Raw genomic sequence first — 27,636 nt, 5'->3', positions numbered from 1 at the left:
GCATTATACTACATGTAAGAGTGTGGGCTGTGCATTATACTACATGTATGAGTATGGGCTGTGCATTATACTACATGTATGGACTATGGGCTGTGCATTATACTACATGTAAGAGTGTGGGCTGTGCATTATACTACATGTATGAGTGTGGGCTGTGCATTATACTACATGTAAGAGTGTGGGCTGTGCATTATACTACATGTAAGAGTATGGGCTGTGCATTATACTACATGTATGAGTATGGGCTGTGCATTATACTACATGTATGAGTATGGGCTGTGCATTATACTACATGTAAGAGTGTGGGCTGTGCATTATACTACATGTATGGACTGTGGGCTGTGCATTATACTACATGTAAGAGTGTGGGCTGTGCATTATACTATATCTAAGAGTGTGGGCTGTGCATTATACTACATGTATGGACTATGGGCTGTGCATTATACTACATGTAAGAGTGTGGGCTGTGCATTATAGTACATGTAAGAGTATGGGCTGTGCATTATACTATATCTAAGAGTGTGGGCTGTGCATTATACTACATGTATGGACTATGGGCTGTGCATTATACTACATGTATGGACTATGGGCTGTGCATTATACTACATGTAAGAGTGTGGGATGTGCATTATACTACATGTAAGAGTGTGGGCTGTGCATTATACTACATGTATGAGTGTGGGATGTGCATTATACTACATGTATGGACTATGGGCTGTGCATTATACTACATGTATGAGTGTGGGATGTGCATTATACTACATGTATGAGTATGGGCTGTGTATTATACTACATGTAAGAGTGTGGGCTGTGCATTATACTACATGTATGACTATGGGCTGTGTATTATACTACATGTAAGAGTGTGGGCTGTGCATTATACTGCATGTATGAGTATGGGCTGTGCATTATACTACATGTATGACTATGGGCTGTGCATTATACTACATGGATGACTGTGGGCTGTGCATTATACTACATGTAAGAGTGTGGGCTGTGCATTATACTACATGTATGAGTATGGGCTGTGCATTATACTACATGTATGGACTATGGGCTGTGCATTATACTACATGTATGGACTGTGGGCTGTGCATTATACTACATGTAAGAGTGTGGGATGTGCATTATACTACATGTAAGAGTGTGGGCTGTGCATTATACTACATGTATGGACTATGGGCTATGCATTATACTACATGTAAGAGTGTGGGATGTGCATTATACTACATGTAAGATTGTGGGCTGTGTATTATACTACATGTAAGAGTGTGGGCTGTGCATTATACTACATGTAAGAGTGTGGGCTGTGCATTATACTATATGTATGAGTATGGCCTGTGCATTATACTACATGTAAGAGTGCGGGCTGTGCATTATACTACATGTATGAGTATGGGCTGTGCATTATACTACATGTAAGAGTGTGGGCTGTGCATTATACTACATGTATGAGTGTGGGATGTGCATTATACTACATGTATGACTATGGGCTGTGTATTATACTACATGTAAGAGTGTGGGCTGAGCTTTATACTACATGTATGACTATGGGCTGTGCATTACACTACATGTAAGAGTGTGGGATGTGCATTATAGTAGATGTATGACTATGGGCTGTGCATTATACTACATGTATGGACTATGGGCTGTGCATTATACTACATGTAAGAGTGTGGGCTGTGCATTATACTACATGTATGAGTGTGGGATGTGCATTATACTACATGTATGACTATGGGCTGTGTATTATACTACATGTAAGAGTGTGGGCTGAGCTTTATACTACATGTATGACTATGGGCTGTGCATTACACTACATGTAAGAGTGTGGGATGTGCATTATAGTAGATGTATGACTATGGGCTGTGCATTATACTACATGTATGGACTATGGGCTGTGCATTATACTACATGTAAGAGTGTGGGATGTGCATTATACTACATGTAAGAGTGTGGGCTGTGCATTATACTACATGTATGAGTGTGGGATGTGCATTATACTACATGTATGGACTATGGGCTGTGCATTATACTACATGTATGAGTGTGGGATGTGCATTATACTACATGTATGAGTATGGGCTGTGTATTATACTACATGTAAGAGTGTGGGCTGTGCATTATACTACATGTATGACTATGGGCTGTGTATTATACTACATGTAAGAGTGTGGGCTGTGCATTATACTACATGTAAGAGTGTGGGCTGTGCATTATACTACATGTAAGAGTGTGGGCTGTGCATTATACTACATGTAAGAGTGTGGGCTGTGCATTATACTACATGTAAGAGTGTGGGCTGTGCATTATACTACATGTAAGAGTGTGGGCTGTGCATTATACTACATGTAAGAGTGTGGGCTGTGCATTATACTACATGTATGAGTGTGGGCTGTGCATTATACTACATGTATGAGTATGGGCTGTGCATTATACTACATGTATGACTATGGGCTGTGCATTATACTACATGGATGACTGTGGGCTGTGCATTATACTACATGTAAGAGTGTGGGCTGTGCATTATACTACATGTATGAGTATGGGCTGTGCATTATACTACATGTATGGACTATGGGCTGTGCATTATACTACATGTATGGACTGTGGGCTGTGCATTATACTACATGTAAGAGTGTGGGCTGTGCATTATACTACATGTATGAGTGTGGGCTGTGCATTATACTACATGTAAGAGTGTGGGCTGTGCATTATACTACATGTAAGAGTGTGGGCTGTGCATTATACTAAATGTATGAGTGTGGGCTGTGCATTATACTACATGTAAGAGTGTGGGCTGTACATTATACTACATGTAAGAGTGTGGGCTGTGCATTATACTACATGTAAGAGTGTGGGATGTGCATTATACTACATGTAAGAGTGTGGGCTGTGCATTATACTACATGTAAGAGTGTGGGCTGTGCATTATACTACATGTAAGAGTGTGGGCTGTGCATTATACTACATGTAAGAGTGTGGGATGTGCATTATACTACATGTAAGAGTGTGGGATGTGCATTATACTACATGTAAGAGTGTGGGCTGTGCATTATACTACATGTAAGAGTGTGGGCTGTGCATTATACTACATGTATGAGTATGGGCTGTGCATTATACTACATGTATGGACTATGGGCTGTGCATTATACTACATGTAAGAGTGTGGGCTGTGCATTATACTACATGTATGAGTGTGGGCTGTGCATTATACTACATGTAAGAGTGTGGGCTGTGCATTATACTACATGTAAGAGTATGGGCTGTGCATTATACTACATGTATGAGTATGGGCTGTGCATTATACTACATGTATGAGTATGGGCTGTGCATTATACTACATGTAAGAGTGTGGGCTGTGCATTATACTACATGTATGGACTGTGGGCTGTGCATTATACTACATGTAAGAGTGTGGGCTGTGCATTATACTATATCTAAGAGTGTGGGCTGTGCATTATACTACATGTATGGACTATGGGCTGTGCATTATACTACATGTAAGAGTGTGGGCTGTGCATTATACTACATGTAAGAGTATGGGCTGTGCATTATACTATATCTAAGAGTGTGGGCTGTGCATTATACTACATGTATGGACTATGGGCTGTGCATTATACTACATGTATGAGTGTGGGCTGTGCATTATACTACATGTAAGAGTGTGGGCTGTGCATTATACTACATGTATGAGTATGGGCTGTGCATTATACTACATGTAAGACTGTGGGATGTGCATTATACTACATGTATGAGTATGGGCTGTGCATTATACTACATGTAAGAGTGTGGGCTGTACATTATACTACATGTAAGAGTGTGGGCTGTGCATTATACTACATGTAAGAGTGTGGGCTGTGCATTATACTACATGTAAGAGTGTGGGATGTGCATTATACTACATGTATGAGTATGGGCTGTGCATTATACTATATGTAAGAGTGTGGGCTGTGCATTATACTACATGTAAGAGTATGGGCTGTGCATTATACTACATGTATGAGTGTGGGCTGTGCATTATACTACATGTATGGACTATGGGCTGTGCATTATACTAGATGTAAGAGTGTGGGCTGTGCATTATACTAGATGTAAGAGTGTGGGCTGTGCATTATACTAGATGTAAGAGTATGGGCTGTGCATTATACTACATGTAAGAGTGTGGGCTGTGCATTATACTACATGTATGGACTATGGGCTGTGCATTATACTACGTGTATGAGTGTGGGCTGTGCATTATACTACATGTATGGACTATGGGCTGTGCATTATACTAGATGTAAGAGTGTGGGCTGTGCATTATACTAGATGTAAGAGTGTGGGCTGTGCATTATACTAGATGTAAGAGTATGGGCTGTGCATTATACTACATGTAAGAGTATGGGCTGTGCATTATACTACATGTATGAGTGTGGGATGTGCATTATACTATATGTATGAGTGTGGGATGTGCATTATACTACATGTAAGAGTGTGGGCTGTGCATTATACTACATGTAAGAGTGTGGCCTGTGCATTATACTACATGTATGAGTGTGGGATGTGCATTATACTACATGTATGAGTGTGGGCTGTGCATTATACTACATGTATGAGTGTGGGATGTGCATTATACTACATGTATGAGTGTGGGATGTGCATTATACTACATGTATGGACTATGGGCTGTGCATTATACTACATGTAAGAGTGTGGGCTGTGCATTATACTACATGTAAGAGTGTGGGCTGTGCATTATACTACATGTACGGTCTATGGGCTGTGCATTATCCTACATGTAAGAGTGTGGGCTGTGCATTATACTACATGTAAGAGAGTGGGCTGTGCATTATACTACATGTATGAGTGTGGGATGTGCATTATACTACATGTATGAGTGTGGGCTGTGCATTATACTACATGTATGAGTGTGGGATGTGCATTATACTACATGTATGAGTGTGGGATGTGCATTATACTACATGTATGGACTATGGGCTGTGCATTATACTACATGTAAGAGTGTGGGCTGTGCATTATACTACATGTAAGAGTGTGGGCTGTGCATTATACTACATGTACGGTCTATGGGCTGTGCATTATCCTACATGTATGAGTGTGGGATGTGCATTATACTAGATGTAAGAGTGTGGGATGTGCATTATACTACATGTATGACTATGGGCTGTGTATTATACTACATGTAAGAGTGTGGGCTGAGCTTTATACTACATGTATGACTATGGGCTGTGCATTACACTACATGTAAGAGTGTGGGATGTGCATTATAGTAGATGTATGACTATGGGCTGTGCATTATACTACATGTATGGACTATGGGCTGTGCATTATACTACATGTAAGAGTGTGGGATGTGCATTATACTACATGTAAGAGTGTGGGCTGTGCATTATACTACATGTATGAGTGTAGGATGTGCATTATACTACATGTATGGACTATGGGCTGTGCATTATACTACATGTATGAGTGTGGGATGTGCATTATACTACATGTATGAGTATGGGCTGTGTATTATACTACATGTAAGAGTGTGGGCTGTGCATTATACTACATGTATGACTATGGGCTGTGCATTATACTACATGTAAGAGTGTGGGATGTGCATTATACTACATGTATGACTATGGGCTGTGCATTATACTACATGTAAGAGTGTGGGCTGTGCATTATACTACATGTAAGAGTGTGGGCTGTGCATTATACTACATGTAAGAGTGTGGGCTGTGCATTATACTACATGTAAGAGTGTGGGCTGTGCATTATACTACATGTAAGAGTGTGGGATGTGCATTATACTAAATGTATGACTATGGACTGTGCATTATACTACATGTAAGAGTGTGGGATGTGCATTATACTACATGTAAGAGTGTGGGCTGTGCATTATACTACATGTAAGAGTGTGGGCTGTGCATTATACTACATGTAAGAGTGTGGGCTGTGCATTATACTACATGTAAGAGTGTGGGCTGTGCATTATACTACATGTAAGAGTGTGGGCTGTGCATTATACTACATGTAAGAGTGTGGGCTGTGCATTATACTACATGTAAGAGTGTGGGATGTGCATTATACTAAATGTATGACTATGGACTGTGCATTATACTACATGTAAGAGTGTGGGCTGTGCATTATACTACATGTATGAGTATGGGCTGTGCATTATACTACATGTATGGACTATGGGCTGTACATTATACAACATGTAAGAGTATGGGCTGTGCATTATACTACATGTATGAGTATGGACTGTGCATTATACTACATGTATGGACTATGGGCTGTGCATTATACTACATGTATGGACTATGGGCTGTACAATATACTACATGTAAGAGTATGGGCTGTGCATTATACTACATGTATGAGTATGGGCTGTGCATTATACTACATGTATGGACTATGGGCTGTGCATTATACTACATGTATGGACTATGGGCTGTGTATTATACTACATGTATGACTATGGGCTGTGCATTATACTACATGTAAAAGTGTGGGCTGTGCATTATACTACATGTAAGAGTGTGGGCTGTGCATTATACTACATGTAAGAGTATGGGCTGTGCATTATACTACATGTAAGAGTATGGGCTGTGCATTATACTACATGTAAGAGTGTGGGATGTGCATTATACTATATGTATGAGTGTGGGCTGTGCATTATACTATATGTATGACTATGGGCTGTGCATTATACTACATGGATGACTATGGGCTGTGCATTATACTACATGTAAGAGTGTGGGCTGTGCATTATACTACATGTAAGAATATGGGCTGTGCATTATACTACATGTAAGAGTGTGGGATGTGCATTATACTATATGTATGACTATGGGCTGTGCATTATACTACATGTATGACTATGGGCTGTGCATTATACTACATGGATGACTATGGGCTGTGCATTATACTACATGGATGACTATGGGCTGTGCATTATACTACATGGATGACTATGGGCTGTGCATTATACTACATGTAAGAGTGTGGGCTGTGCATTATACTACATGTAAGAGTGTGGGCTGTGCATTATACTACATGTAAGAGTATGGGCTGTGCATTATACTACATGTAAGAGTGTGGGATGTGCATTATACTGTATGTATGACTATGGGCTGAGCATTATACTACATGGATGACTATGGGCTGTGCATTATACTACATGGATGACTATGGGCTGTGCATTATACTACATGTAAGAGTGTGGGCTGTGCATTATACTACATGTAAGAGTGTGGGCTGTGCATTATACTACATGCAAGAGTATGGGCTGTGCATTATACTACATGTAAGAGTGTGGGATGTGCATTATACTATATGTATGACTATGGGCTGTGCATTATACTACATGGATGACTATGGGCTGTGCATTATACTACATGTAAGAGTGTGGGCTGTGCATTATACTACATGTAAGAGTGTGGGCTGTGCATTATACTACATGTAAGAGTATGGGCTGTGCATTATACTACATGTAAGAGTGTGGGATGTGCATTATACTATATGTATGACTATGGGCTGTGCATTATACTACATGTATGACTATGGGCTGTGCATTATACTACATGGATGACTATGGGCTGTGCATTATACTACATGGATGACTATGGGCTGTGCATTATACTACATGTAAGAGTGTGGGCTGTGCATTATACTACATGTAAGAGTGTGGGCTGTGCATTATACTACATGTAAGAGTATGGGCTGTGCATTATACTACATGTAAGAGTATGGGCTGTGCATTATACTATATGTATGACTATGGGCTGTGCATTATACTACATGTAAGAGTGTGGGCTGTGCATTACACTACATGTAAGAGTGTGGGCTGTGTATTATACTACATGTAAGAGTGTGGGATGTGCATTATACTACATGTAAGAGTGTGGGCTGTGCATTATACTACATGTAAGAGTATGGGCTGTGCATTATACTACATGTAAGAGTATGGGCTGTGCATTATACTACATGTACGGACTATGGGCTGTGCATTATACTACATGTACGGACTATGGGCTGTGTATTATACTACATGTAAGAGTGTGGGCTGTGCATTATACTACATGTACGGACTATGGGCTGTGTATTATACTACATGTAAGAGTGTGGGCTGTGCATTATACTACATGTAAGAGTGTGGGCTGTGCATTATACTACATGTAAGAGTGTGGGCTGTGCATTATACTACATGGATGACTATGGGCTGTGCATTATACTACATGTATGACTATGGGCTGTGCATTATGCTACATGTATGGACTATGGGCTGTGCATTATACTACATGTAAGACTATGGGCTGTGCATTATACTACATGGATGACTGTGGGCTGTGCATTATACTACATGGATGGACTATAGGCTGTGCATTATACTACATGTACGGACTATGGGCGATGCATTATACTACATGTAAGAGTGTGGGCTGTGCATTAAACTACATGTATGACTATGGGCTGTGCATTATACTACATGTAAGAGTATGGGCTGTGCATTATACTACATGTAAGAGTGTGGACTGTGTATTATACTACATGTATGAGTGTGGGCTGTGCATTATACTACATGTAAGAGTATGGGCTGTGCATTATACTACATGTAAGAGTGTGGGATGTGCATTATACTATATGTATGACTATGGGCTGTGCATTATACTACATGTATGACTATGGGCTGTGCATTATACTACATGGATGACTATGGGCTGTGCATTATACTACATGTAAGAGTGTGGGCTGTGCATTATACTACATGTAAGAGTGTGGGCTGTGCATTATACTACATGTAAGAGTATGGGCTGTGCATTATACTACATGTAAGAGTATGGGCTGTGCATTATACTATATGTATGACTATGGGCTGTGCATTATACTACATGTAAGAGTGTGGGCTGTGCATTACACTACATGTAAGAGTGTGGGCTGTGTATTATACTACATGTAAGAGTGTGGGATGTGCATTATACTACATGTAAGAGTGTGGGCTGTGCATTATACTACATGTAAGAGTATGGGCTGTGCATTATACTACATGTAAGAGTATGGGCTGTGCATTATACTACATGTACGGACTATGGGCTGTGCATTATACTACATGTACGGACTATGGGCTGTGTATTATACTACATGTAAGAGTGTGGGCTGTGCATTATACTACATGTACGGACTATGGGCTGTGTATTATACTACATGTAAGAGTGTGGGCTGTGCATTATACTACATGTAAGAGTGTGGGCTGTGCATTATACTACATGTAAGAGTGTGGGCTGTGCATTATACTACATGGATGACTATGGGCTGTGCATTATACTACATGTATGACTATGGGCTGTGCATTATGCTACATGTATGGACTATGGGCTGTGCATTATACTACATGTAAGACTATGGGCTGTGCATTATACTACATGGATGACTGTGGGCTGTGCATTATACTACATGGATGGACTATAGGCTGTGCATTATACTACATGTACGGACTATGGGCGATGCATTATACTACATGTAAGAGTGTGGGCTGTGCATTAAACTACATGTATGACTATGGGCTGTGCATTATACTACATGGATGACTGTGGGCTGTGCATTATACTACATGGATGGACTATGTGCTGTGCATTATACTACATGTACGGACTATGGGCTGTGCATTATACTACATGTAAGAGTGTGGGCTGTGTATTATACTACATGGATGACTGTGGGCTGTGCATTATACTACATGGATGACTATGGGCTGTGCATTATACTACATGTATGGACTATGGGCTGTGCATTATACTACATGGATGACTATGGGCTGTGCATTATACTACATGTATGGACTATGGGCTGTGCATTATACTACATGTATGAGTATGGGCTGTGCATTATACTACATGGATGACTGTGGGCTGTGCATTATACTACATGGATGACTATGGGCTGTGCATTATACTACATGTATGGACTATGGGCTGTGCATTATACTACATGGATGACTATGGGCTGTGCATTATACTACATGTATGGACTATGGGCTGTGCATTATACTACATGTAAGAGTGTGGGCTGTGCATTATACTACATGTATGAGTATGGGCTGTGCATTATACTACATGTAAGAGTGTGGGCTGTGCATTATACTACATGTAAGAGTGTGGGCTGTGCATTATACTACATGGATGACTGTGGGCTGTGCATTATACTACATGGATGACTGTGGGCTGTGCATTATATTACATGTAAGAGTGTGGGCTGTGCATTATACTACATGTAAGAGTGTGGGCTGTGCATTATGCTACATGTAAGAGTGTGGGCTGTGCATTATACTACATGTAAGAGTGTGGGCTGTGCATTATACTATATGTAAGAGTGTGGGCTGTGCATTATACTACATGTACGGACTATGGGCTGTGCATTATACTACATGTACGGACTATGGGCTGTGTATTATACTACATGTAAGAGTGTGGGCTGTGCATTATACTACATGTAAGAGTGTGGGCTGTGCATTATACTACATGTAAGAGTGTGGGCTGTGCATTATACTATATGTAAGAGTGTGGGCTGTGCATTATACTATATGTAAGAGTGTGGGCTGTGCATTATACTATATGTAAGAGTGTGGGTTGTGCATTATACTGCATGTAAGAGTGTGGGCTGTGCATTATACTACATGTACGGACTATGGGCTGTGTATTATACTACATGTAAGAGTGTGGGATGTGCATTATACTACATGTAAGAGTGTGGGCTGTGCATTATACTACATGTAAGAGTGTGGGCTGTGCATTATACTACATGTATGGACTATGGGCTGTGCATTATACTACATGTACGGACTATGGGCTGTGTATTATACTTCATGTATGACTATGGGCTGTGCATTATACTACATGTAAGAGTGTGGGCTGTGCATTATACTACATGTAAGAGTGTGGGCTGTGCATTATACTACATGGATGAGTATGAGTTGTGCATTATACTACATGTATGAGTATGGGCTGTGCATTATACTACATGTAAGAGTGTGGGCTGTGCATTATACTACATGTAAGAGTGTGGGCTGTGCATTATACTACATGTATGACTATGGGCTGTGCATTATAGTACATGGATGACTGTGGGCTGTGCATTATACTACATGGATGGACTATGGGCTGTGCATTATACTACATGTATGGACTATGGGCGATGCATTATACTACATGTATGACTATGTGCTGTGCATTATACTACATGTAAGAGTGTGGGCTGTGTATTATACTACATGGATGACTGTGGGCTGTGCATTATACTACATGTATGGACTATGGGCTGTGCATTATACTACATGGATGACTATGGGCTGTGCATTATACTACATGTACAGACTATGGGCTGTGCATTATACTACATGTACGGACTATGGGCTGTGCATTATACTACATGGATGAGTGTGGGCTGTGCATTATACTACATGTATGAGTATGGGCTGTGCATTATACTACATGGATGACATGGGCTGTGCATTATACTACATGTATGGACTATGGGCTGTGCATTATACTACATGGATGACTATGGGCTGTGCATTATATTACATGTATGGACTATGGGCTGTGCATTATACTACATGGATGACTATGGGCTGTGCAATATACTTCTGTTATGGGGCCCCATCACTTCTATGTTCGCCCCTGGTTAGTGTAATGGTTTATTTTTTTTCTATACACTAAAGAACAGAGGCAGAACAGGGGACATATACTAGGTTGAGGCCCAGGATAAGGGACATACATATACAGGGGGTACGGAAAGTATTCAGACCCCGTATTAGTACGTCATGGCGATCTTGCGCGCACACAGGCTGTGCGGGCGCGATCGCCGCCGGGTGTCAGCTGATTGTCACAGCTGACACCCTGTACTATGTGCAGGGAGTGGTCACGCACCGCTCCCAGCACATTAACCCCCGAAGTCGATCGCAGGATTGCGGTGGCAAGGGGAGGTGATCGCAGATACTCACCTCCTCTTTCGGCTTCCAGCGCTGTCTGCCGTGGCTTCCAGGATGTTGCCATGACGACCCGATGTCGTCATGACAACATCCGGGTCACCAGACATCAGGAAGATTTTTTGGACATGCGCAGTGCATCTCCAAACAATCTTCTCCCTGTCCAGCGCTGACAGCCTGCATGGCACAGGGATGGTGCTGCATTCCTGTGCCATGCAGGCGATCAGAAAAAAAAAAGTGAAAGTCCCATAGTGGGACAAAGTAATGAAGTATAAAAACTATCAGAAAGTGAAAAATAAAAAAATAATTGTAAAAATATAAAAAAAAAAAAATATATAAATAATCCACCAAAAATAAAAATATAATGTACCCATCAATAAATATTATTATAAAAAAAACAAAAAAAACAATAAGGCTGAGTTCACACGATGCGTATTTCATGCGTTTCCGCGGCGTTTTTGCAGTTGCGTAAACGCCGCGGAAACGCATGAAAAACGCATGGTAGAAGGGAAGCAATGTTCCCCAATGGAAATCCGCATGTGCTGTGCCCATGATATGGATTTTTCCGCAGCGTTAACGCTGCGGTCAAAAATCCGCAGCATGTCAATTAATTTTGCGGAAACGCGGCGATTTCGCCGCCATTGACTTGCATTAGAACGCGCCAATTCCGCAAGACAGCATTTGTACTTGCGTTATTGGCGCGTTCTAATATGCGGATGGTACCCGGGTGTGGAGGAGAGGAGAGTCTCATCCACACCCAGGTACCATTAAAAAAAAAAGAATAAAATAAAAAATAAATGTATTCTTACCTTCTGTCGGCCCGCGCACCGCTCCTGCTTGGTTCCCGGCACTTGCAGTGAGTTGTAGGACCTGCGGTGACGTCAGAGTCATGTGACGGGTCACGTGACGCTGACGTCGGCAGGTCTTTCAATTCAAAGTTGCCGGCAGCCGGGAGAACGGAGTGAGCAGGACAGCGCGGGCCATCGGAGGTAAGTATATACACTCTCTCGGGTCACACTATATAAATCCATGCTGTTTGCATGGATTTATATAGTGTGACCTAGTTGTCAAGCACTTTCCAGGTGATGCTAAAATCGCCTGGAAAGCGCTTGTCAATCTGCATGCGGAAACGCATGTGAATCTGCATGTGGATCCGCATGTATTCTGCAGGAAAAACGCATGCACAATCTGCATGCGTTTTTTCTGCCAGGGAGATGCAGAAATGATGCAGAAATTTTCTGCTTCATTTCTGCATCGTGTGCACATACCCTAAAAGTACACATATTTGGTATCGCCGCGTCCGGAACAACCTGACCTATAAAACTGTCCCACTAGTTAACCCCTTCAGTGAACAGGGTAAAAAAAAAAAAAAACGAAGCAAAAAACAATGCTTCATCACCATACCGCCCCCAAAAAAATGGAATAACACGTGATCAAAAAGACGCATATAAATAAAAATGGTACTGCTGAAAACGTCATCTCGTCCCGAAAAAAAACAAGCCACCATACAGCTCCATCAGCCGAAAAATAAAAAAGTTATAGCTCTCAGAATAAAGCTATGCTAAAAAATAATTTTTTCTATAAAATTGCTTTTATTATGTAAAAGTGCAAAACATAGAAATACGATATAAATGTGGTACCGCTGTAAACGTACTGACCCGAAGAATAAAGCTGCCTTATCAATTTTACCACATGCGGAACAGAATAAAAAAAACAAAAACAATTCCTGAATTGTTGTTTTTTTTTATTCTGTCTCCCAAAAATCGGAATAGAAAGCGATCAAAAAATGTCACGTGCCTGAAAATGGCACCAATAACAACGTCAACTCATCCCGCAAAAAAATAAGCCATCAAATGACTGTCTGCCAAAATCTGGAAAAATTATAGCTCTCAAAATATGGCGATGCAAAAACTTTTAGTGTGTGACAGCTGTCAGTCATAAAAACCCCATATGATTCTGGTATCGCTGTAGTCTCACCGACCCGAAGAATAATGTCGTCTAATCACTTATACTGCATGAGGAACGGCGTAAAAAATAAACTCTCAGGTTAGGGTTGTGCTAGGGTTAGGGTTGTGCTACGGTTAGGGCTGGGGTTGGGGTTACGGTTGGGGTTAGGGTTGTGATTTTTTTCAAAAGTAAGAAAAAAAGATGACGATATGGTGACTAGTGTTGAGCGCAAGTGCTCGCTACTTGAGTTTGCATCGGGTGTTCTGGTATGCATTGAGTATCGTGGGTATTTGAGTGACATCCTCGAGTCTCCGCCCCATATGCTTCACGGCCCAAAAAACTTTGCGGGGATTGCCTGCCATGCACGAGCGATCCCCGCATAGTTTTTTTTGGGTGTCTAATAACCGTGAAACATCCGGGCGGGGACTCGAGCATGTCACTCGAGCACACGCAGTACATGGTGCATACCTGAGTACCCAATGCAAACTCAAGTAGCGAGCACTTGCGCTCAAGACTAATGACAACTTATTCAATATGATGACTTAATGTTATCAAATTCTGTGTCGTACCTCTGGGTTCAAAATGTTCACTATACACCTTAATAAAATCCTTGAGGGGTATAGTTTCCAAAATGGGGTCACTTGTGGGGGAGCTTCACTGTTTAGGCACATCAGGGGCTCTCCAAACGCGACATGGTGTCCGCTAACAAATTGAATGGAAAATCGGCTCAAATTGTTAGACGCCATGTTGCATTTGGAGAGCCCCTGCGTGCCTAAACTTTGGAGCTCCCCCACAAGTGACCCCATTTTGGAAACTAGACCACCCAAGGCACCTATCTAGATGCATAATGAGCACTTGGAACCCCCAGGTGCTTCACAAATTGATTCGAAAAAGTGAAAAAAAAAACACTTTTTCATTTTTACGAATCAATTTGTGAAGCACCTGGGGGTTCCAAGTGCTCATTATGCATCTAGATAGGTGCCTTGGGGGGTCTAGTTTCCAAAATGGGGTCACTTGTGGGGGAGCTCCAATGTTTGGGCACACAGGGACTCTCCAAATACAACATGGTGTCCGCTAACAATTTGAGCCGATTTTCCATTCAATTTGTTAGCGGACACCATGTTGCATTTGGAGAGTCCCTGTGCGCCCAAACATTGGAGCTCCCCCACAAGTGACCCCATTTTGGAAACTAGACCCCCCAAGGCACCTATCTAGATGCATAGTGAGCACTTGGAACCCCCAGGTGCTTCACAAATTGATTCGTAAAAATGAAGAAGTGTTTTTTTTTTCACTTTTACGAATCAATTTGTGAAGCACCTGGGGGTTCCAAGTGCTCACTATGCATCTAGATAGGTGCCTTGGGGGGTCTAGTTTCCAAAATGGGGTCACTTGTGGGGGAGCTCCAATGTTTAGGCACATCAGGGGCTCTCCAAACGCAACATGGCGTCCGCTAATTATTCAAGCAAATTTTACAATCAAAAAGTCAAATGGCGCTCCTTACGTTCCGAGCTATGCCGTGCACCCAAACAGTGTTTTTTCCCCACATATGGGGTATCTGCGTGCCCAGGGTAAATTGCACAACAAATTTTGGGGTCCATTTTTTCTTGTTACCCCCGTGAAAATAAAAAAAATTGGGTCTAAAGTAACATTTTTGTGAAAAAAGTTAAATGTTCATTTTTTTCTTCCACATTCCAAAAATTACTGTGAAACACCTGAATGGTTAATAAAGTTCTTGAATGTGGTTTTGAGCTCCTTGAGGGGTGCAGATTTTAGAATGGTGTCACTTTTGGGTATTTTCTGTCATAAAGACCTCTCAGTGACTTCAAATGTGATGTGGTCCCTAAAAAAATGGTTTTGTAAATTTTGTTGGAAAAATGAGAAATCGCTGGTCAACTTTTAACCCTTATAGCTCCATAACAAAAAAAAAATTGGGTTCCAAAATTGTGCTGATGTAAAGTAGACATGTGGGAAATGTTATTTATTAAGTATTTTGTGTGACATATCTCTCTGATTTTAGGGCATAAAAATTAAAATTTTGAAAATTGCAAAATTTCCAAAATTTTCGCCAAATTTCCATTTTTTTCACAAATAAACGCAAGTGATATCGAAGAAATTTTACCAAAATCATGAAGTACAATATGTCACGAAAAAAATCAGGGGGATCCGTTGAAGCGTTCCAGAGTAATTACCTCATAAAGTGAAAGTCAGAATTGTAAAAATTGGCCTGGTCATTAACGTGCAAACCACCCTCGGAGGTTAAATTTTTGACTCTTTTTTTTTTCCAACATAATTTTTATCTGATTTTTCAAAACATAAATACATAACATACATCTAATCTGGTGCATAGAGAGGTCAGAGTGCCCGTACGCAGACTGGGTCTATAACAACTCTATTCACATATTTAATTGGTATAACAGTACATTTTTCACTCTTTATTTCATTGCAGCCATTTGGTAAATTCTACAAAGTTAATTTTTTTTCTCATTGAAGTCCACTCTACACCCCATCTTCACTGAAAAAAACAGAAATGTAGACATTTTTGCTAATTTATTAAAACAGAAAACCTGAAATATCACATGGTCATAAGTATTCAGACCCTTTGCTCAGTATTGAGTAGAAACACCCTTTTGAGCTAGTACAGCCATGAGTCTTCTTGGGAATGATACAAGTTTCTCACACCTGGATTTGGGGATCCTCAGCCATTCTTCCTTGCAGATCCTCTCCAGTTCCGTCAGGTTGGATGGTGAACGTTGGCGGACAGCCATTTTCAGGTTTCTCCAGAGATGCTCAATTGGGTTTAGGTCAGGGCTCTGGCTGGGCCAGTCAAGAATGGTCACAGAGTTGTTCTGAAGCCACTCCTTTGTTATTTTAGCTGTGTGCTTAGGGTCATTGTCTTGTTGGAAGGTGAACCTTCGGCAAAGTCTGAGGTCCAGAGCACTCTAGAAGAGGTTTTCATCCAGAATATCTCTGTACTTGGCTGCATTCATGTTTCTTTCAATTGCAACCAGTCGTCCTGTCCCTGCAGCTTAAAAACACCCCCATAGCATGATGCTGCCACCACCATGTTTCACTGTTGGGATTGTATTGGGCAGGTGATGAGCAGTGCCTGGTTTTCTCCACACATACAGCTTGGAATTATCACCAAAAAGTTCTATCTTCATCAGACCAGAGAATCTTATTTCTCATAGTCTGGGAGTCCTTCATGTGTTTTTGAGCAAACTCTATGCGGGCTTTCATATGTCTTGTACCGAGGAGAGGCTCCCATCGGGCCACTCTACCATAAAGACCCGACTGGTGGAGGGCTGCAGTGATAGTTGACTTTGTGGAACTTTCTCCCATCTGCCTACTGCATCTCTGGAGCTCAGCCACAGTGATTTTGGGGTTCTTCTTTACCTCTGTCACCAAGGCTCTTCTGCCACGATTGTTCAGTTTGGCTGGATGGCCAGGTCTAGGAAGACTTCTGGTGGTCCCAAACTTCTTCCATTTAATGATTATGGAGGCCACTGTGCTCTTAGGAATCTTGAGTAATGCAGAAATTCTTTTGTAACCTTGGCCAGATCTGTGCCTTGCCACAATTCTGTCTCTGAGCGCCTTGGGCAGTTCCTTTGTGCTCATGATTCTCATTTGGTCTGGCATGCACTGTGTGCTGTGAGGTCTCATATAGACAGGTGTGTGCCTTTCCAAATCAAATCCTATCAGATTAATTAAACACAGCTGGACTCCAGTGAAGGAGTAGAACCATCTCAAGGAGGATCACAAGGAAATGGACAGCATGTGACTTAAATATGAGTGTCTGAGCAAAGGGTCTGAATACTTATGACCATGTGATATTTCAGTTTTTCTTTTTTAATAAATTTGCAAAAATTTCTACATTTCTGTTTTTTTTTCAGTGAAGATGGGGTGCACAGTGTACTTTAATGAGAAAAAAATGAACTTTTTAGAATTTACCAAATGGCTGCAATGAAACAAAGAGTGAAAAATTTACAGGGTTCTGAATACTTTCCGTACCCACTGTATATATCAGGATGGGGGGTGGTCGAAATCTCGCAACGGGTCCCATCAGACCCTAGTTATGCCTCTGATTGTACTGTGTGGGGGGATGGCGGTACTATGGGGGCATTACACTGTGGGGGCATCATACATCCTGCATGAGGGGCATAATGGGGGCATTACACTGTGTGGGGGGCATCATACATCCTGCATAAGGGGCATAATGGGGGACATTACACTGTGGGGGTCCTGTACTCTGAGAACAATACGTTTCCTCCCTTCCTGTCTCCATAGTTGGGTCGTATGTATCTATTACAGGAAACAGAACAGAAACCTTATGATTCTTATAAAGGGGCAACACAAGACCCCAAAGAGCCTCCGTGCTAAAGGGGTTAATGCCCCCTGCGCCCAGTAATGGGGTCTCCACATACCTCCACCTGCAGAGCCGCCACCACATATATGGCTGTTGTGTGCGCACAGGACCTGTGATGAGGTCACAGGAGGGGAGGAGTCAGGGGTCACATGATCAGGGGCCTCAGTGGATGCAGGACTCTGCTGTGCTGGTTGTCATGGTGCTGGATGAGCTGAAGTTTATGTGTGGGGTCAGGAGGGGTTTACAGTGTGGATGTAGCAGAGCCGCGTGTGTACGAGGTGTACGGAGCAGAGCCGCGCGTGTACGAGGCGTACGGAGCAGAGCCGCGCGTGTACGAGGCGTACGGAGCGGAGCCGCGCGTGTACGAGGTGTACGGAGCGGAGCCGCGTGTGTACGAGGTGTACGGAGCGGAGCCGCGCGTGTACGAGGTGTACGGAGCAGAACCGCGCGTGTACGAGGTGTACGGAGCAGAACCGCGCGTGTACGAGGTGTATGGAGCAGAGCCGTGCGTGTACGAGGTGTATGGAGCAGAGCCGCGCGTGTACGAGGTGTATGGAGCAGAGCCGCGCGTGTACGAGGTGTACGGAGCAGAGCCGCGCGTGTACGAGGTGTAAGGAGCAGAGCCGCGCGTGTACGAGGTGTACGGAGCAGAGCCGCTTGTGTACGAGTTGTACGGAGCAGAGCCGCGCGTGTACGGAGCGGAGCCGCGCGTGTACGAGGTGTACGGAGCAGAGCCACTTGTGTACGAGTTGTACGGAGCGGAGCCGCGTGTACGAGGTGTACGGAGCGGAGCCGCGCGTGTACGAGGTGTACGGAGCAGAGCCACTTGTGTACGAGGTGTACGGAGCAGAGCCGCGTGTGTACGAGGTGTACGGAGCAGAGCCGCGCGTGTACGAGGCGTACGGAGCGGAGCCGCGTGTGTACGAGGCGTACGGAGCGGAGCCGCGTGTACGAGGTGTACGGAGCGGAGCCGCGCGTGTACGAGGTGTAAGGAGCAGAGCCGCGCGTGTACGAGGTGTACGGAGCAGAGCCGCGCGTGTACGAGGTGTACGGAGCAGAGCCGCGCGTGTACGAGGTGTACGGAGCAGAGCCGCGCGTGTACGAGGTGTACGGAGCAGAGCCGCGCGTGTACGAGGTGTACGGAGCGGAGCCGCGCGTGTACGAGGTGTAAGGAGCGGAGCCGCGCGTGTACGAGGTGTACGGAGCAGAGCCTCTTGTGTACGAGTTGTACGGAGCAGAGCCGCGCGTGTACGAGGTGTACGGAGCAGAGCCGCGCGTGTACGAGGTGTACGGAGCAGAGCCGCGCGTGTACGAGGCGTACGGAGCGGAGCCGCGCGTGTACGAGGCGTACGGAGCGGAGCCGCGTGTGTACGAGGTGTACGGAGCAGAGCCGTGTGTACGAGGTGTACGGAGCGGAGCCGCGCGTGTACGAGGTGTACGGAGCAGAGCCGCGCGTGTACGAGGCGTACGGAGCGGAGCCGCGTGTGTACGAGGTGTACGGAGCAGAGCCGTGTGTACGAGGTGTACGGAGCGGAGCCGCACGTGTACGAGGTGTACGGAGTGAAGCCGCGCGTGTACGAGGTGTACGGAGTGAAGCCGCGCGTGTACAAGGTGTACGGAGCAGAGCCCTGTGTGTACGAGGTGTACGGAGCAGAGGCGCGCGTGTACGAGGTGTACGGAGCGGAGCGCGTGTGTACGAGGTGTACGGAGCAGAGCCGTGTGTGTACGAAGTGTGCAGAGCTTCGTGTGTACGAGGTGTACGGAGCGTAGCCGTGTGTGTACGAGGTGTACGGAGCCGTGTGTGTACGATTTGTATGGAGCGGAGCCGTGTGTGTACGAGGTGTGTGGAGCGGAGCCGTGTGTGTACGAGGTGTACGGAGCTGAGTCGTGTATGTACGAGGTGTGCTTAGCTTCGTGTGTACGAGGTGTACGGAGCTTCTTTTGTACGAGGTGTATGGAGCGGAGCCACGCGTGTACGAGGTGTGCGGAGCGGAGTCGCGTGGGTACGAGGTGTACGGAGCAGAGCCACGCGTGTACGAGGGGTACGGAGCGGAGCCGCGCGTGTACGAGGTGTACGGAGCGGAGCACGAGGCGTACGGAGCGGAGCGCGCGTGTACGAGGCGTACGGAGCGGAGCCGTGTGTACGAGGTGTACGGAGCAGAGCCGCGTGTGTGCGAGGTGTGCGGAGCAGAGCCACGTGTGTGCGAGGTGTGCGGAGCCATGTGTGTGTACGATTTGTATGGAGCTGAGCCATGTGTGTACGAGGTGTACGGAGCAGAGCCGTGTGTGTACGAGGTGTGCGGAGCTTCGTGTGTACGAGGTGTACGGAGCGTAGCCGTGTGTGTACGAGGTGTACGGAGCCGTGTGTGTACGATTTGTATGGAGCGGAGCCGTGTGTGTGTGTACGAGGTGTATGGAGCGGAGCCGTGTGTGTACGAGGTGTACGGAGCAGAGTCGTGTGTGTACGAGGTGTGCTTAGCTTCGTGTGTACGAGGTGTGCGGAGCTTCGTGTGTACGAGGTGTATGGAGCGGAGTCGCGTGGGTACGAGGTGTACGGAGCAGAGCCGCGCGTGTACGAGGGGTACGGAGCCGCGCGTGTACGAGGCGTACGGAGCGGAGCCGCGCGTGTACGAGGCGTACGGAGCGGAGCCGTGCGTGTACGAGGTTTTATTCGATAATCTTCTCCTGCCCTTTGGATTCTCCAATGCACCAACAGGATTTCACGACTTTCTGAATGATATTTCTCTGATTACTTCGGGAGATTTCTTGTGATTTATCTTGATGATATAGAATTTTCTCCTGATTTGGATTCTCACCAGGAACATGTCCGTGTTGTATTAGAAAGGTTGAGGGAGAATTCTTTCTTTGTTACAATTGAGAAATGTTTTTTTTTCTGTTCAGGAAGTTTCATTCCCGGGGGTAATTTTATCGGCTGATGGGTTTACGATGGATCCTGGGAAGGTGAAAGCCATAATAAATTGGGTCCAACCTAGTGACCTGAAAGTGTTGCAACGTTTTGTAGGATTCGCCAACTATTATAGTAAATTCTTTAGGTTTTTTTCTCAGATTACTGACTTCACACATAAGGGGGCAGATCTCAAGGTTTGGTCACCAGATGCTCTTGGGGCTTTTGAAAAATTGAAGGAGTGTTTTATGTCTGCTCCTGTTCTAATCCAACCCGATCTCCAAGAACCATTCATTGTGGAGGTGGATGTTTCGGAGGTCGGGGTAGGGGCCGTTTTATGTCAATGTTCCAAGACTCTGACCAATTTGTGGCCATTTGCTTTTTTATCAAGAAATTTACATCTGCTGAAATAAATTTTGTGGTTGGGAATTGTGAGTTACTCACTGTTAAATCAGCCTTTAAGGTTTGAAGACATTTTCTGGAGGGAAAAGTCCATCCAATCACTGTGGTCACTGACCAGAAGAATTTAGCGTATATTGAATCAGCTAAATGGCTAACTCCTAGACAGGCCAGAGGGCCCTTATTTTTCTCTAGATTCAATTTCTCTATCACTTTCAGGCCAGGATCCAAGCAGTTTTAGTTCTCTTTCTCCCCCAAAACCTCCATTCTCCCTGAGGGCATTGTGGTTTCTGTGATATCCTTGGAGGTTGAAGCTGAGATCCGTAAAGTCCTATCTGTTCTGTCTACTCATGAGCAGCTAAGGGAATGTTCATAGAGTTATTCTAGTTGCGACCTGTAGAGGTCACCAGTTGTCTGTTTACGTTGTTTAGAAGCTGCACATCATCTAGTAATACTCTGAGGCTGTGTGCCCACTATGCGTTTTTCAAGCGTTTCTGCCGCTGAATTTCCGCAGCGAAAACGCTTAAAAAATGATAGGTAATTCGTCCCCCATGGTCCCCAATGACAAGCCGCAATGTCAATGCCCATGCTGCGGATTTTTCCGCAGCGTTTGTGCTGCGCTCAAAAATCCGCAGCATGTCCATTAATTTTGGGGATCCGCAGCGTAATCGCCGCCATTGACTTGCATTGAACCGCGTGACATCCGCATCACTGCAGATGCAGATATCACACGGTTCAATGTGCGGATGGTACCCAGGTCTGGAGAAGAGGAGACTCTCATCCAGACCTGGGTACCATAGAACCTGTAAAAAAAAAGAATTTAAAATAAATATTATACTCACCTTCTGATGTCCTCCCGGTGTTTTCTCTCCTCCGTCTGGTCTGCTGTATGGGTCGCGGTGTTGTGAAGGACCTGCCATGACCCGTCACATGACTCAATGACGTCACCGCAGGTCCTTCGCAACACCGCGAGCTGCCCAAGACACCGGACGGAGCAGCGAAAACACCGGGAGGACATCAGAAAGTAAGTATAATCTTTATTATTTACCATTCTTATTCTTTTTTTTTTAACTAACTTGGTCACACTACTGTAAATCCATGCCGGTTGCATTGATTTATATAGTGTGAACAAGTTGTCAAGCACTTTTCCAAGTCATGCTAAAATTGCTTGGAAAAGCACTTGATAACCTGCATGCAGAAATGCATGCAAAAACGCTTGAGAAAACGCTTCAACCTGGCAGGAAAAACGCATGTAAAAACCGCATGCGTTTTTCCTGCCAGGGAGAAGCGGAAAAAATATGCAGCATTTCTGCATGGTGGGCACATAGCCTAAGGCTGTGTCCCCACGTAGCGTTTTTCAAGCGTATATGCTGCGGAATTTCCGCAGCGTAAACGCTTGAAAAACGCATGTATATCCACACCCCATGGTCCCCAATGGCATTCCGCAATGTCAATGCCCATGCTGCGGATTTTTCCGCAGCGTATATGCTGCAGTCAAAAATCCGCAGCATGTTCATTAATTTTGCGGAAGCGCAGCGGAATCAATGTGCGGATGGTACCCAAGTCTGGAGGAGAGGAGACTCTCCTCCAGACCTGGGTACCAAAGAACCTGTAAAAAAAAGAATAAAATAAAGTTTATACTTATCTTCTGATGTTTTCCCTCCGTCGCGCTGTTGTCTGAAGGACCTGCCACGTCATTGAGTCATGTGACCCACCACATGACTCAATGACGTCACCGCAGGTCCTGCACACAACAGCGTGAGCCGCTCAAGCCTCCGGACGGGGCAGAGAATGCATCAGAAGGTGAGTATAAAGTTTATTTTTTTATTTTTTACCATTCTGAACAAGTTGTCAAGCACTTTTCCAAGTGATGCTTGGAGAAGTGCTTGATAACCCGCATGCGGAAATGCATGCAAAGACGCCTCACAAACGCTTCTACCTGGCGGGAAAACCGCATGTAATATCCGCATGCAATTTTCCCGCCAGGGAGAAGCGTAAAAAATATGCTTCAGGTCCGCAACGTGGTCACATAGCCTTAGGCTTAGTGCTCACGATGTAGAAATGAAGCAGAAATTTTCCTGAGCATTTCTTCATCTCCTTGGCAGAAAAACGCATGCAGTTTTCACATGCGTTTTTGCCATGCGTTTTTCCAATGCATTGTATAGGCAAATCTGCATGCAGAAATGCACAAGAATTGGTCATGTCAGGATATTTTCTGCGAGTAAAATCTGCGCAGAAAAAATCCTGACCATGTGCACAGAACTTGCAGTATGTCATAGGAAGTCATGGATAAGGTATGCAATGCGTTTCTGGAGCGTTTCTGCGCTGCAAATCCACACCAAAAAACGCACCAAAAACGCATCGTGTGCACACAGCCTTATATAGTCACAAGAGTGTGTCCCCTTTAAGAATAATGTGTGCTGAGGGACTGCCCCCCTCCTTCCTCAGGGAGAAAGAGTTCCTATAATCAGTTTTCCGGGAAAACTTTCAGGCTTTCAGGGAAGCAGATAAGAGTGTGACTGGCTCTACACTCTCTACAACTTTTCCCTTGTCAGATGATTCCGGTAAGAGCAAATACAATCACATGTTTGGTGTGAAATACTGTAAAGTGAAGTGTATTGTGCTCTGAGATACACCATTTGGTTAATGCCTCTTGCACTGTACTCAGGTTGATGCATTCTGTATAGAATAGAGCCTGTGGCTGTGATCTTTACCTCATTTATTCCTGTTTACTGTAACCTGTATTATCACTACGTCAGTGCTAGTTTCTTTAATGTACCCAGTACTGACTGTCATCATTTTGTATTGTGTTATAGTTTTTACCACACTATCAAGTTCATAACATCACCATTAAATCAAGATTACAGAACGCTACAGTCTATTTAATTGAGAATGAATGAGGGTTAAGCTGTATGCTAAATCCCCCCAGCATCATATGTGGACTGTATGGGACCGCTAATGTCCACGCTGCACCGCATACGGGCATTACAGCAGCCGCCATACAGCCACAGAGAACAAGAGTCCAGCCCCACCCCAGCAAGCAAGATGCCATTACCGCCAAAGTATTCAGCAGTCTACAGCTAAGCGCGCAATGTCTGGAAGCGCTAATGTCTCGAAGACCTCACTCAAAACGAGGTCACGAGCAGGCTCTAGCAAGTCATCATTAGCAGAGCTTTCTGCAGTCGCTCGCACCGAAGCCGAGGCGGCCAAAGCGAGATCATCCTTCGCCGCGCAAGAGATGCAATTAAAGTTGAGACAAGTAGATCAAGAATCAAAAACGGCTCTTCTACAAGCAGAGAGTGCGCGTCTGCAAGTGTCTCTGGAAAGACTTGCCACCAACAGAGAGGCAGCGGCCGCAATAGCCAAGGCAGAGTACTTGGGAGCAGTGGAGTATCCTGATTATGAGAAACAGCAATGTTCTGGGACCAGATCTAGATCAGCGGGATCTAGTACAGCGCGTCTCAGAGTACGTCAACCGACATCATGGAAGAGATGACAGCCCTCACGCATTACATCGACCAGCCTACGCCGATTACCAACGATCCAACCCCGAACTTCGCTACTACAAACGAGAAGACGTCCAGCACGGCGATGTCGGCCACAGCCACAGTTCCGCCGAGCAGAAGGTACAGTCCCCGTCCCGCCTCAAAGAGACACCTTCCTCTCCAGAGAGGTATCAGACAGACTATCCGAAGCCAGAAACGTCCGACAGGTATGGTGATACACCACACACTAGACGTGACTATAACACACCAGCTCGTATCAGCGATAAACAAGCCACCATGGACTTTGTAAAACTCCTTGCTCGCCGGGAGCTGATTAAACAGGGACTTGTAAAGTTCACCGATCGAGCTTAGAACTATAGGTCATGGCGAGCCTCATTCCAGAATGCCATCAGAGGTTTGGAACTTTCTTGCAGCGAGGAGTTAGACCTACTAGTAAAGTGGCATGGAAGCGAGTCCGCTGAACACGCCAAAAGAATCAGAGACATTAATATAAAGCATCCACACACAGGTCTACGCAAGGTGTGGGAAAGACTTGATGAGTGTTATGGGTCAATAGAAGCAATAGAAAATGCTTTATATAAGAGAATTGATGATTTTCCCAAAATAGTGTCTAAGGGTTACCAAAAGCTCAGGGAACTAAGTGATTTGTTAGCGGAACTACAGGTGGCTCAGGCGGAAGGAGATTTACCTGGATTGGCATTCCTGGACACCGCCAGGGGTGTCAATTCGATTGTTCAAAAACTTCCTGACAACCTACAAGATAAGTGGGTCACATATGGTTCACGTTATAAACAGACTCATAATGTACCGTTCCCCCCTTTTACAGTGTTTGTCGATTTTGTCGCCCAACAAGCTAAAATCAGAAACGACCCTAGCTTCGACTTCACTTTGTCATGTCCCACTGCCCCCGGTGTCAAAGCTAGTAGAACACCAGTGGCAGTCCACAAAACTAACATTACTTCCACAGGTCCTCCTCACAAGGCGAATAGGTCCCCTCCAGAAGAGAATAAACCTCAAGATGTCAGTAAGCAGTGTCCTCTACACAGGAAACCAAATCCTCTCCAAAAATGCAGAGCCTTCAGGGATAAGTCTTTAGAGGAGCGCAAAGGGTTCCTTAAGGAAAATAACATCTGCTTCAAATGTTGTGCCACAACCTCTCACCTTGCCAGGAACTGTGAAGCTAGCGTGAAATGTGCAGCATGCAGCAGCACGAATCACAATACAGCCTTGCACCCTGGACCACCCCCTCGAGTACTCTCGCAGCCAGAGGAGCACGATGGGAGACAGAACAACACTGACAAACGCACCCAGCAGGCCACAGGGACAAAGAGATCAAGACATACGCGATCCTGGATGACCAAAGTAACAGGTCTTTAGCCAAGTCCATCTTCTTTGACAACTTCAGCGTTGTAGGCCCCGGTTCTCCCTACTCCCTGAAAACATGTTTTTAGGTACCATTGAGATGGCGGGGAGGAAAGCTACCGGATACAAAGTAGAGTGCATAGATGGCCAGACCTGCCTATCGCTACCGACCATCCTGGAATGCAACCAAATTCCCGACAACAGGTCTGAGATACCTTCACCAGAGGTGGTGATACATCACCCCCATCTGAAGTGTATAGCTCACCTGATACCCGAGTTGGACCCAGAAGCTCAAATAGCTTTACTCTTGGGAAGAGATATACTAAGAGTCCACAAGTCTAGAGAGTCTATCAATGGCTTCCAGAACGCTTCGTATGCACAGAGGCTTGACCTTGGTTGGTTCATAATAGGAGACGTCTGTCTAGGAGGAGCACAAAAGCCGACCTCAGTCAACAGTATGCTCCCCAGCGCGCTAGAAAATGGACGTCCATCTCTCTTCCAGCCATGTCCAAATAGTCTGCTGGTAAAGGAGCTACCGAGCAGCACTCACCTGCCTTGCCCTTTCTCATCTCCTTCCAACGAAGACCACGCCTGTGAAGGTGAACAAGACCACATAGGATGTGCAGTTTTCCGCAGGACAAAGGAAGACAACAAGACAGCGGTGTCCATAGAAGACAGGATGTTCTTGGACGTCATGGATCGAGAGATAGTCAAAGACAAATCAAACAGTTGGGTCACACCTCTACCATTCCGACCCCGGAGAAGACGTCTACCCAACAACGGAGAACTGGCTTACAGTCGATTCATCTCCCTTGGACACAAGCTTCGGAAGTCACCTGAGACGAAGGAACATTTCTTTACCTTCATGGGGAAGATATTCCAGAACAACCACGCAGAGATTGCACCTGCACTTCGGCATTCAGAGGAGTGTTGGTACTTACCCATCTTCGGAGTGTACCATCCTAAGAAGCAAGGTCAGATAAGAGTGGTATTCGACTCAAGCGCAAAATGCGAAGACGTCTCGTTGAAAGATGTCCTACTGTCAGGCCCAGACCTCAACAATAGGCTCCTAGAGGTGCTACTCTGTTTCTGCAGAGATACGGTGGCATTTATGGTTGACATACAAAAGATGTTCCACTGTTTCCTCGTCAAGGAGGACCACAGAAACTACTTGAAG

At 44.6% G+C, this 27,636-nt stretch overlaps 1 protein-coding gene and 1 pseudogene across 1 annotated transcript in view; one reads left to right on the top strand and one right to left on the bottom strand.

The window, feature by feature from the left end:
• Positions 1 to 18,438, bottom strand: part of LOC141171871 (uncharacterized) — a 120,462-nt gene extending 102,024 nt beyond the window's left edge. Inside the window, exon 1 of the mRNA XM_073655502.1 lies at positions 18,346 to 18,438. Coding sequence (XP_073511603.1) covers positions 18,346 to 18,371 — 26 coding nt within the window. The 5' untranslated portion in view covers positions 18,372 to 18,438. The remainder of the gene's footprint in view (positions 1 to 18,345) is intronic.
• Positions 1 to 27,636, top strand: part of LOC141171890 (uncharacterized) — an 853,981-nt pseudogene that overhangs the window by 458,421 nt on the left and 367,924 nt on the right.

Source organism: Phyllobates terribilis, unplaced genomic scaffold (genome assembly GCF_046119375.1).
Source record: "Phyllobates terribilis strain yellow unplaced genomic scaffold, ASM4611937v1 Scaffold_12__6_contigs__length_324123572, whole genome shotgun sequence".
NCBI lineage: Eukaryota > Metazoa > Chordata > Amphibia > Anura > Dendrobatidae > Phyllobates > Phyllobates terribilis.
This window is presented reverse-complemented; position numbering and strand designations above follow the sequence as displayed.